Source organism: Ochotona princeps, chromosome 21 (assembly GCF_030435755.1).
Source record: "Ochotona princeps isolate mOchPri1 chromosome 21, mOchPri1.hap1, whole genome shotgun sequence".
Classification (NCBI taxonomy): Eukaryota; Metazoa; Chordata; class Mammalia; order Lagomorpha; family Ochotonidae; genus Ochotona; species Ochotona princeps.
Window position 1 is genome coordinate 27,168,124 of NC_080852.1, and position 12,421 is coordinate 27,180,544.

At 56.1% G+C, this 12,421-nt stretch overlaps 1 protein-coding gene across 1 annotated transcript; it reads left to right on the forward strand.

Annotated features, from left to right (window-relative positions):
• The first annotated feature begins 1,917 nt into the window (after positions 1-1,917).
• On the forward strand, positions 1,918-9,721 carry LOC101520891 (cytochrome b-c1 complex subunit 1, mitochondrial). The gene is made up of 13 exons (XM_004581440.3): positions 1,918-2,071; positions 2,310-2,450; positions 3,933-4,019; positions 5,526-5,655; positions 5,808-6,006; positions 6,812-6,891; positions 7,608-7,723; positions 7,909-8,052; positions 8,158-8,318; positions 8,442-8,527; positions 8,659-8,747; positions 9,000-9,075; positions 9,529-9,721. The coding sequence occupies exons 1-13, from the start codon at positions 2,003-2,005 to the stop codon at positions 9,591-9,593; spliced, it is 1,443 nt and encodes a 480-aa protein (XP_004581497.2). The 5' UTR covers positions 1,918-2,002; the 3' UTR covers positions 9,594-9,721.
• Positions 9,722-12,421: the final 2,700 nt, after the last annotated feature.

Here is a 12,421-nt window from a genome sequence, read left to right on the forward strand (position 1 = left end):
CAGGGACCTCAAGCACAGCCTGGTACGACCTGATCACAGGCATGAGAAGAGCTGGGGTGACGGGGGCCTCAGTGAGTGTGGTGAAAGCAGGCCCGGGTAGGAAACTGCTCTAGATGCAGCGTGCAGGTCTAGCTTTGGGCTTCGCTGCTGTCTCCAGACTACATGAACACTGGTTCCAGTCCCCACCACTCCACCTGCCATCCAGCTCCCAGCTTCCCCTCCCTGGAATGCCTAAGAACTTACGCCCCTGCCACCCACATGGGAGACCCAGATGGATTTATAAGCTCCTGGCTGTGGCCTGGCCCAACTTTGGCCACTGTGGTCATTTGAGGAGCAAACCAGAAGATGGAAGATCTCACTTTCAAATAAGTAAAGCTTTTATATATATATTGAAATTCAGCCTGTCATTTAGAAGAAATGACAGGCTCATCTCACTCCACGTACCAAAGTGTAGCAGATCACCTGAGACTAGTTGCCAGGTCCTTACCAGGGCTGTGGTTTGAACCTGACCTTTCAGTAACATTTCCTTCTTGGCTCAGCCCTCCCTGCTTGTCTAAGTGTCATACTGCCTGGCTGTCTCCCTGACTTGCTGGCTTTCTCTTCTTACCCCAGCGTGGCATGCAGAGGGAGGACAGCTTGCAGGACTTAGAAGTAGCTTGCAATAGCATTTCTTGGAGGACCAGTGTGGGTCATTTCCCTTGTCCTCAGTGGATGTCTGGTGCCTAAAGCAGGCCCCAGAGCATAACAGGAGTTCGGTAACCATTTGTGGCAAGAATGAAGGAAAAGAAAAGTGTCAGAAAATTAAACCTATGTATAAAAAAGAAAATAGAGGTCTAACATTGTGGCAGATGAACCTGCCACCTGTGGGTCCTGATTCTGCTGCTCCATTTCCAATCCAGTTCCCTGCTAATGCACCTGGGAAAGCAGCAGAGGGTGGCTCAAGGCCCCTGCACCCATGTGGGAGACCAGAAAGAAATGCCTGGCCCTTGGCTTTGGCCTGGCCCAGCCCAGAATTTTTGGGGAGAACAAATTAGTGTATAGAAGATCTAACTTTTCCAAACAAATAAGTGAATGAATCTTTTTTTTTGAAGTTATTTTTGGAAAGAGCACAGAGAAGCAAGATAAAAATCATGCATACTCGTGAAAGAATTTGGATGTATGTTTTATAATTTCTAAAGTGACTTATTTTCTAGTGAAAACATTAAGTATTCAACTTTTTAAAATAATGTACTGAGAGTATAAAGATAAGGTATTCAAATGCACATTAGTGTAAAAATGGTCTCCTCAATCCATTCTTCAGAAATGCACATCATTTTTGGTTTTACAAACAAGAAGTCTCCTGTTTCAAAGCTGTTGGTTTTTTCTAAGCAGTATTATTAAAGAGAAAAAAAAATTAATGCTTGGAAAACACCTGTTCATTCTGCTGGGGAAAAAAGTCTCCAGGTACTCACCAGTAATATAAAATTTAAAACATTGACTAAGTCAGGCCTGGAGTTACTTCGCTTTAAGCCAATGAACACAGTGTCCTAACAGAAGGCAGGAGGAGGTGCTGCAAGACAGACCCCGGTCCCCTTGGCCTGGCAGGTCGGAAGTTAGCAGGTGCATCCCCTTTGGGGCAAAGCAAAGTCTGTTCTCCCCTGCCCTCTCTACGGCTCCTGAGGAGACTTGGAGTCAGGACACACATCCCCACATTCCACGTGCACAGGACCCACTCTCTGCTCACTTCCGAGCTCCACGTCGGGGAGCAGGTGCCTGGAGGACCACTTCCTCCAGGCCGAGGCCCGATGCTCGGACTCCCACGTGTGAACGCGGGACCCGCGAGGGAACCTGCGCACAGGCTGACCGAACCCGCGTCCACGCGCGGTGCAGCCTGCTGCTCACTCCTGACACCGCCAGGGGGAAGCCGAACGCCGCGCCTGAGGATCTGCGCCTGCGCCTCAGACGCCCGGGGCGTCTCCTCTGCGCGTGCGCACCGTGGCGGCTCGCTGACGGGAACTAGAAGATGGCGGCGTCCGTGGTTTGCAGGGTGACAGGAATTAGGGCCCAAGCGCTGTTGGGCACCCGCCGTTCGGTGAGGCAGAGGCTAGAGCGTGGGGTTGCGGAGTCTCGAGACGCGAATGGGGCGTGGGCTGCAGCCTGTGCCAGATGGAAGTGGGGCGTTGGCAGGGTCAGGGCCGTAGGAAGGTCACGGCCGAGGGCGGGGATGAATGTCTCCCTGAGGCGGTGTGGATGCGGTGGTCCTGCCGGCTTCCGAGCGGGGGAGCCAGCTCTGGACCCAGCCCTCAGCTGCGGCCTCTCCATTCTTGCAGCCGGCCCTGCTGAGGGCGCCTGCCCTGCGAGGGACCGCCACCTTCGCCCAGGCCCTCCAGAACGTGCCCGAGACGCAGGTCAGCCTGCTGGACAACGGGCTGCGAGTGGCCTCGGAGCAGTCTCCGCAGCAGACCTGCACGGTGAGTTGGTGGTCAGGGCGCCTCAGATTGCACCTGGGTCGGGGAGTGACCTTGGGCCTGAGTCCTCCGGTTTGTGGCTTGGCTGGCTCAGGGTAGATTATCCCCGAGCCCTCCACAGATGACACTGTGTAGCTGACAAGATCTGCCCAAGTGGGGGGCCGAGTTCTTCTCCAGCCTTTTGCTAAGCAGCTGGAATGACAGAAGTCATTGTTGCGTGCCTCTTACCATGAGGAAGGAGGAATTCGGTGGCTACAGGTGATGATGGGTGTCACTCTCACAGCCCCACGACGGGCTCTCCAGGCTAGGTCAGGAAGGCACTTGTATTTAAAAAAAAATGCATTTGAATATTACAGTGAAACCGACGCATGATTTCCCAAAACGAAAAAGCAAAAGTACCAAGAATCGTTAAGACTGACTCTGTTAGAAATATATATATATAAAGTTGAAACACAGAGTGATAGATCTACCACATGCAGGGTCACTCCTTAATGGCTACCAGAGCCAGGTCTGCACCAGGCGGAAGCCAGGAGCTAGGAGCAACCCCAACAGGGTCTCCCCCATTTGTGATTGGGTCCCGGCAGAGGTCCTCCTCTGCCCTCCCAGCCTCAGGAGGTGGTTCTGAAGGTTACACATCTTGACTAGATGTGAGAATAAGTCGAATGCTCGTACTGGCAGCTTCAGTTTTCCTGGAACATTATTGTCCTGGGATATTACATGCACAGGGAAAGGAGAGGGTGGGGTGACAGCTTCCTTGTCGTAGGGCACCTATACAGAAAGTGCAGTAGGCAGTGCTGCACACACATGTCCACCTCCACCCCTGAGAAAGGAGGCACCACGTGCTCTGCTGAACGTAACGAGAGTCCTCAGGATTGGGAATGCATCTTGTGAATGAAGTGCATGTTCATGTGTCATCCTATGATATGTGACGTGTCCATCAACATCTGTTAGAAGTTCAGAGGCCATGGTGACCACGTGGGGTCGGCAGTGTGTTTCCCAGCACACCAGGAGACTGTTAGGAAAGTGACGCTTGTCCACTGGGTGCCAAGGAGACACTGGGAATGTGAGGTGTCTAGGTCTGATCAGAGACTTTTTTTTTAAATGCTATTGGAAGGCTACCATGCTTAATAAAATAAACAATGTCTAAAGTTTCCTTAATGATGAAAGGATAAAGTCATTGCCTGGGCAAAGATGCAATGTAACTTAGAAAAGAGAACCTAGTTACTACTCTTTGCAGATGGACTGTGCTCAGAAGAAGCATAAGAATCAACCAGAACAGCCAGGACCACTTAGAAATGCCAGGAAGCGGGGAGGGCAGCCAGGAGAGGTGACGTGGGATGACTTGTCATCAGCTGGCCCCTGTGCTGCGGGCGTTGCTGTGCCTCCAAGCTCGGGGCCCCCTGCCTGGGACTTGTTCCCACTTACCATGGTGTGCAAATGGGGCTTTGGATGGTTTTGTTACCTGTGCTGGGCGCTTCCTGTCAGGTGGGCGTGTGGATTGATGTCGGCAGCCGGTACGAGACCGAGAAGAACAATGGGGCCGGTTACTTCGTGGAGCACCTGGCGTTCAAGGTGAGGCTCTCATGGTTCCTGTCTTCCTTGAGCTGTCCCTCCTGAGGCTGCTGACTCTGGACCTGCAATGAGGGGGAGGGGTGTCATTCTGTGGTTTACCACGTGAGCCCACCCAGCCTCTTCCATGCGAGTCCCCACATGGGGTCCCTGCTTCTTTGCCAGGAGGCCAGGCCCATGCTGTGGGAATGCCTCCGGTGGACTGAGGGAAACACACCTGCGTTGGAACAAACCCTGTGTGGGCGTGCATGATCGCTGTGACGGCTGTCTGTATGTCCGCTGGCCATGGAGCCTTGTTTTTCACGTGGCTGAGAACATGGAGGAGGGGGTGTGGCACCAGATTGGGTGGTCCAACCAACTGCAGCATCACACATGTAGGAAGAGGCAGAGACAGACAGGGATGTCACTCGCTGGCTTCCCCTGCAGATATACACAATGGTTGGGGCTGAGCCAGGCGGAGCCGGGAGTGAGATGCAGCTGTCCCAGCTAGTGTCTTGTCTTCTAGGTCAAAAGCCTACTCTAGGTGTGCAGTTTTTTTTTTACAAATAGATGTTATTTATTTATTTATTTATTTAAGATTTATTTTTATTGGAAAGTCAGATATACAGAGAGGAGGAAAGACAGAGAGGAAGATCCTCCATTCGATGATTCACCCCCTAAGCAGCCGCAACAGCTGGAGTCGCGCCAGTCTGAAGCCAGGGGACCAGATCCTCTTCCAGGTCTCCCATGTGGGTCCCAAGGCCTTGGGCCATCCTCAGCTGCTTTCCCAGGCCACTAAGCAGGGAGCTGGATGCGAAGCAGGGCCACCCGGGATTAGAACTGGTGCCCATATGGGATCCCAGTGCCTGCAAAGCGAGGACCTCAGCCACCAGGCCACCATGCCGGGCCTGAAGTGTTATTTATTTTGAAGATAGTGAGGCAGGGCTTCTGTGTGCTGATTCATTCTCCAGCGACTGCAGCAGCCACATCTGGGTTAGGCAGGAGCCTGACCACTGCCTAACCCAGCATATTAGCAGGGAGCTGGATCAGAAGCGGAGCAGCCTGAGCTCGAACTAGCACTGCAGTCTAGGATGCAGCGACTTCGTCTGCATCATAGCATAATCCCTGTGGGCAGATTCTAATGTGTGTGTACCCCATGCAGCAGCACGGCTGGTCCTCACACACGTGCAAGTGCCAGAGGCGGCCATCAGCACATGGGGAGTGAAAATAATAGCAGGGATTGGGGATATCACCTGACCATAGGTGGATCTCGCCCAACTGCCTCTCAGGAAGGACGGAAGAGTATTGGGGAGGTCAGGCCACCCTGGGAGCTCTGGGTTTGAGGCGGCCTTTGCTCTGACTGTGTCTTCTGTCCTAGCTGGCTCCACTCTCTCAGTTCTGTGTTTTCAGAGTTCTGACAGCAGGAGGTATGCCCCACACCCGAGACCCTCCTGGGGCTCAAACCTGTAAGAACCTGGTTCCTGGGCTCCTGCATGGCTGTTGACCATCCCTTCTGACATGTGGTTCCAGGGAACAAAGAATCGGCCTGGCAATGCCCTGGAGAAGGAGATAGAGAGCATGGGTGCCCATCTTAATGCCTACAGCACCCGGGAACACACAGCCTACTACATCAAGGCGCTGTCCAAGGACCTTCCCAAAGGTGATACCTTTAGGAAGGAGGGGGCAAGGGCGAGGCTCCCAGGGGTCCCTGGTCCCAGTGGCCTCTGCAGCCAGCGGGGCAGCCAGGGTGTACAGCGGGAGGGCTGGGGTCAGCAGCCCAGCCAGCACCTGAGCGTGTGCTCGCGTGTCCAGCTGTGGAGCTGCTGGCTGACATGGTGCAGAACTGTAGCCTAGAGGACTCCCAGGTTGAGAAGGAGCGAGACGTGATTCTGCGCGAGATGCAGGAGAATGACGCGTCCATGCGCGATGTGGTCTTCAACTATCTGCACGCCACGGCCTTCCAGGGCACCCCGCTGGCCCAGGCCGTGGAGGGGCCCAGTGAGAATGTCAGGTGAGCATTGGCTCAGTTTGGGGAGCACATGCCTCCATTTGGCCTGGCCAGTCCCCATCCAAACACCAGTTTGAGCTCATGGGCTGCCTGCAGCATTTACCTTCCTGATTGCACAGTCAGGGCTAGTTTCTCTTCCTGGGAGCCCTGGCAGTCTGAAGGAGGAGGCGCCTGGGTGTCCCTTCCCTGTGGCTTCTTGCTGCCTCAGAGAATCCCCCAGTGTTAGCTTGCAGCCTCCCGAGAGGACTGTGGGCCTGTCCCTGGGGGATCTGGGGGGGTAGGTGGCTGAGATGAAGGGTGGGCCTAGGGGAAGTGCTGGGGCCATGTGCTCCACCCCTGAGGACACACACGGCCGCGGTGTGAGGCGTGGGGCAGGGGCACCTTGTGGTTGATTTTTAATTGACATGTAATCATCTTTCATCCTTATGTCCTTACGTCGTGATCAGGGCAATTGACACACTGCTGCCCTTGGCGAAGAAGCATCATTTCTTCATGTTTAGGACGTTAAAATCCTCGCTAGTGACTCTAAAATGCACAAGCATTAACTGTAGAACAAGAGGCGTCACTCCTGTGTGTGGTGACGTGCTCTCTGTCCTGCTCCTTCCCGCTCACCTTTCTCGGGCTGTCATGACCGTTGTTCTGTCTTCCACTTCTGTGACAATGTCCCGTGCTTTCCGTGCCTCACTCAATTCATGTAACAAAGCTTCCTCTGGTTCTATCTGTGTTGCCGCAAGTGGCAAGTGACAATAATTATTTTATTTACTTATTTGTGGCTGAGTAATGTTCTCTTGGCCACATGTCTTTGCAGGAAGCTGTCTCGAGCAGACTTGACCGAGTATCTCGGTCAGCATTACAAGGCCCCTCGCATGGTGCTAGCGGCAGCTGGAGGTAGGTGAGGGGCTGTAGGTGAGGTTGTCAAGGCTCCAGGCTAGTGGACACTGGCCTTGGTTTTCAGAGCCCAGAACGCCTGGATCTTGCCATGGGGGACCTCCACCCTGGGGGACCCTGCCCTGCAGCAGCCATGGTGGCCACACGGGGGCATTGCCTGTCTTAAACATGCCATGCCTTAGGAAGCTGGGCTTTGAGCATGGCACTGTGATGTATGGTACAGGGTTCCTACCTGCTAGGCTAAACTGCCCCTGACATGTTTGGAAGCTTGCTGTGCGGCTGTGTGTGGACAAAGCAGAGTGGGTGGACTAGGGAGAGTCGGAGAGGAGAGGAACAAGGGAGAAATGCAGATGAATTCTCTGTGTTTTAATTACTTAATTTGAAAGGCAGAGAGCTATCTTGCATCTGCTGGTTCCCCCTTTAGATGGCTGGAGCTGGGCCAGGTGAAAGCCAGGAGCTTGTATCCTGGTCTCCCTTAGGGGCAGCAGGAGCCCACACATAGGGGCCGCCTTCTATTGCCTTCCCGGGTGTGTTAGCAGGGAACTGGGTTGGAAGTGCAGCAGCCTCACATTGCTTGCCCATGAAGCAGGGTCTGAGGGTCTGTCTGTGGTGGTTCCTCACCCTGTCCCACCAACATGGCATCCTTGTGCTGTTTCCCGTGGAGGCCACGAGGTGCCCCTGCCCCAGCCTCACACCGTGACCATGTGTGTCCTCAGGGGTGGAGCACCGGCAGCTGCTGGACCTGGCACAGAAGCACTTCAGCAGCGTCTCTGGGGAGTACGCTGAGGACGCCGTGCCCGCTGTGACACCATGCCGCTTCACGGGCAGTGAGGTGCGCTGCCCCGCCTGGTGCCTTGTGCATGAGAGGACCTCCCCCATGTGTGGTGGTCCTGTGACTCCACAGCTGGACAGGGGTCCTGTGGCGGATGTTGGACATGTACACGCCTCCTCACCTCCCATCCTTCTGTTCGCCCAGGCCACCTGGCTGTCCCTCAGCCTTACCGTGTACCTTTTCAGATCCGGCACCGTGATGATGCCCTACCTTTTGCCCATGTGGCCATTGCCGTGGAGGGCCCTGGCTGGGCCAACCCTGATAATGTGGCCCTCCAAGTGGGCAATGCCATCCTTGGTCACTATGACTGCACTTACGGTGGTGGCAAGGTGAGTATCTAGGGCAGGCCTGGGACCTGGTCCTCCAAACACATGGGATGCTAGAATTGTGGGCTTGCATGTGGGGGCATGCTGACCACCGCTTGTCCCTGAAAGAACCTGTCCAGCCCGCTGGCTGCAGTCTCCGTGGCCAACAAACTGTGCCAGAGTTTCCAGACCTTCAACATCTGCTACGCAGAGACCGGGTTGCTCGGCGCGCACTTTGTGTGTGACCGCATGAACATCGATGACATGATATTCTTCCTGCAAGGCCAATGGTGAGTGCCGGCCCACTGCCACCGGGTGGGGTGGGGGAGCCTCAGCCCACAATGGCAGGCGGGTGAGACAGCACGCCACCTTGGAGAATGAGAGCCCCATTCCCTCCCCCCACCACACTTTAGGATGCGCCTGTGCACCAGTGCCACAGAGAGTGAGGTGACCCGGGGCAAAAACATCCTCCGAAATGCCTTGGTGGCTCATCTGGATGGTGAGTTCTGGGGGCAGGGGCTGGGGGGGAATGCCACACCACAGGTCAGCCCAATCCAGGAAGGGGCGCGTATGTCTGCTGTCCAAAGTTGCACTTGGCAGACATCAGAGCCCTCCCCGACACCCCTGCAGGCACCACCCCCGTGTGTGAGGACATCGGACGCAACCTCCTGACCTACGGCCGCCGCATCCCCCTGGCCGAGTGGGAGAGCCGGATAGCGGTAACCCAGGCCCCTGGACCTGGAGTAGGGAACTGGTGCCTGCTGGAGCAGATGGCACTCCTGGTGGCATCCCTGTTGGGCCAGCAGCTATCTCCCATGGGGTGCCGGGGCAGCGGGTGGGACGGAAGCACTGAAGGTTTCAGTGATAGCAGAGAGAGCCTGCTGTGCCCTGGTGTGTGTGGGAGATGGAGATGAGGTTGGCAGGATGGGGCCCGGTATCCATGGTCAGATGCCGCGTGCTTTGCCCTGCAGGAGGTGGATGCCCACACAGTGCGTGAGGTCTGCTCTAAGTACTTCTATGATCAGTGTCCAGCGGTGGCTGGATTAGGTGAGTGGCCTGGAAGCTCTACTCCTTGTGCTTTCCCCAGGTTATTGTCTTGGTCTCCGCTTCCGCCCTGGGCATCCTTCCTCCCTGCCCTGCCCCATCTTCCCCTAGAGAAGCAGGTAGGGGCCCCCCCAGGAGGCTCGCGCCAGTAGCCTGGCTGCCAGGGATTTCTTGCTCAGACAACCTGTCCCAGCAGCTCCCTGTCTGCTTGCCAAGGTGCCTCCATCAATACCCCACACCCCGCCAGGTAACGGGCACCTCTGTGTAGGGTGGGGCCGCAAGGGCCAGAGCATGAAGGGACAGGCTCAGCACCCCGGGGAATGTTCTCTTTCCTCGCTGCACTCAAAGCCTGTCTTGTGCTCCCTGGGCAGCAGTTTGGGGCTGGGTGCGGCATGGGGCCAGGTGTCCCTGTGCAGCCCAGGCACCCCGCCCTGACGCCCCGCCCTATCCCCACAGGCCCCATTGAGCAGCTTTCAGACTACAACCGGATCCGTAGCGGCATGTTCTGGCTGCGCTTCTAGGCAGGAAGGCTGTGCAGATGTGGGGGTGGGGCTGGTGCTCACGGTCCCCCTACCACAAACCTGCGATCCCATAACACCAGCTCCTCGCCCCCGGACCGCAGAGCCCCCAATAAAGTCTGGCGTCGTGAGTTGTGTTTTGGCCTGCAGCAGTGGCGCGAGCTCCACGGGCAGTGGCCAGTGGAGCAAGGACATCCCCCAGCTCTGGATCTCCCGGGTCCTCCTGACTCTCCACAGGCTGATGTGTCCTCAGCCAGGGGCAGGCATGGGGGCTGCCACACAGACACCGGAAGCCTTTGATGCTGGCAGGGAACCAAGCCCAGATGTTTCCACTCAGCCCTGGGGGGAACATTTTTCGGCCAACCAACCCAGGAGCAGGCTGGAGGAGCCTGTGGGAACTGCAGACCCAGCCTGGAAACTGGGAGTGGGATGGGGAAGGTCAGATGGGGAGCCTCTCCCCAGGCTCCCCTGTGTCTCCCTACGGGTAGTCTCTAGCCTGCTAGATGGACCAGGAGTGGCGGAAGGCTGGCCCCGCAGCAGCGGCTGCCCGTGTTTATGCTGGGGCCTTGGGTGGAGGCTCGCCTGCAGTGCAGTGTTCCCATGTGCTCTCTAACTGCTGCCTGGACAGGCAGCACGAGAATCCTCTGCCTTGATTTGCCACTGACTCAGGCTCCAAGAATAGCCCTGAGCTCAGTGGGGCCCAAGCCCCCTCCCTCAGCCAGATTTGTCCCAGGCAAGTCCTGAGCTGCTGGCCCGCCGAGCCCCTCCCCATCTTCCTGAGGCAGCCAAGACTGGGTGCAGCTCCCAGCTGCCTGGTGCTTCAGCCCCTCTAGGCCCTGGTCCAAAAGCGGATGGTCTTGGGTAGCTCTGCTCCCTGACCCTCCTACCTCCAGTCTTGGAGGTGAGCCCAGGGGGAAGATGAAAGGGAGGGGCCTGACTTTTCAAAGGAATTTGCTAATGGACATTCCAAAGCAGAGATCCCCCTGTTCAGGAGCCCCCCAGCATCTTAGCCTAGAGGTATTACCCTCACCCCTCCCAGAGCCTTTGCTTCACAATCCTGCTTGGTGTTTGTGGCTGTCAGTAATAGACACAGCAAAGGAGGCCAGTGCAGTGGACTAATCCTCCACTCTTTCACCCTGGCATCCCACATGGGATATCCCAACTGCTCCACTTCCCATCCAACTCCCTGCTTATGCCCTGGGAAAGCAGCAGAGGACAGCCCAAGACTTTGGGACCCTGCACCCATGTAGGGGTCTGGAAAGAAGTTCCTGGCTCTGGATCAGCTCAGCTCTGGGTATTGTAGCCATTTGGGGAGCAAACCAGCAGATGGATCACCCGTTTCTCCCTGTTATTCTTCTCTCTATAAAATCTGCCTTTCTAATAGAAATAAACAAAACAAAGGAGACAGCAAATGGCTTCTACCTGGCTGACCATGAAGAGGCAGCTGGACATTACATAACACATAACCACTGGGTTGGTCTGATCTTAGCAAGCTAGAGGATTTGAAGTTTTTATTATTGGCAAGAGCAATGAGAGAAAAACATTCCCCATTCAGTGGTTTGTTCCCCAATCCTCTTTGTAGCTGGAGCTGGACCAGAGACCTGGGAGACTCATCCAGGTCTGCCATGTGAGTGCCAGGAAATCAAGTGCCTGAGCCATGATCTGCCTTCCAGGATAGTGGGTGAGGCCTCGAACCCAGGCACTCCCAGTGTGGGACCTGGACTCTCAGATACTGTGCCAAGCACTTACTCCTGAGCCCAGGGTGTTGGAGCTTCACCCAGAAGATGTGTCAAGGAATAGGCTGGAGACTGCACTAGAAGAACCAGCTTGGTCAAGTGGGGATTGAGCAGAACTCCCTGGTTGAATTTCTCCAGCCCTCCTGGTGATCCATGCTGTGGCAAGGCAGAGGTCACAGACCAAGGAGGGGGTAGAATGAGCTACAGGACTCAGGATGGGAAGGACCTGAAACCCAGGCCAGAGTAGGGTTAGGGTGGGAGGAGGAGAACCTGCCTGGCGATACCAGGATGCCCTTAAGGAGATAGAAGTGGGCTATGGGCTGGTCCTCTGTCACAGAAGGCCTGGCCGAGGTGCCCTCTGGCTGGTGACTAAAACCACGGTGATTATCTGGGAAAGCAGGGGTGGGGTGTGGAGAGAACTCAGGCTCTGAGGGAGGAAGTTGCAAGTAGGCACTGGCTCCTAGGGTTGTGTGCCCACTGGGAAGCTGGACTGGGGGGGCACACGTCTGCTTAGGGTCCTTGGGGGAGTTTTGGTAGACTCCCCTACTATGGTGCCCAGTGTGGGGGGACCCACCCCAGCACCGCCTCTTGGGCACCTTGCTGATGGTGAGATTTGCCCAGTGTACCCCCAGCCTGGCTTGCTGTCCCCTAGCAGCTGAACCCCATGTTTACACCTGCTCTACCCTGGTCTCCCTGCCACCATGTAAGAGGTGTGGGTCTTGGGGGCGTCAGATGAGCTCATTTCTCTGCTACCCTCTCCTGGAGCACACCTTCCAGGGAGAGGGGTCTCCTGAGGCAAGGCTGGAGAGACCCTGACTTTCAGAAGAGGGCCTGAGGCCTGTGGGGCTAGGGTCCTGGGAGAGGTGATGGGGTGGTCAGTGACAAGGGGCAGTTTCTGCTTTCTTGGGCAAAAAGACAACAGGTGCTCGCTGCTCCCAGCTCTGGCCAGAAGGGTGAACCTTCAGGCCCTGGAGGAGGCTGGGGACACAGAAGCCACAGCAAGGCAGCTATCCCTGACGCCCCCCCCCCCCTCAGTGGGACCCCAGGGGGCTGTGGCTGCACAGTCGGGCACCTAGTGGCAGAATGTGCTTCCTG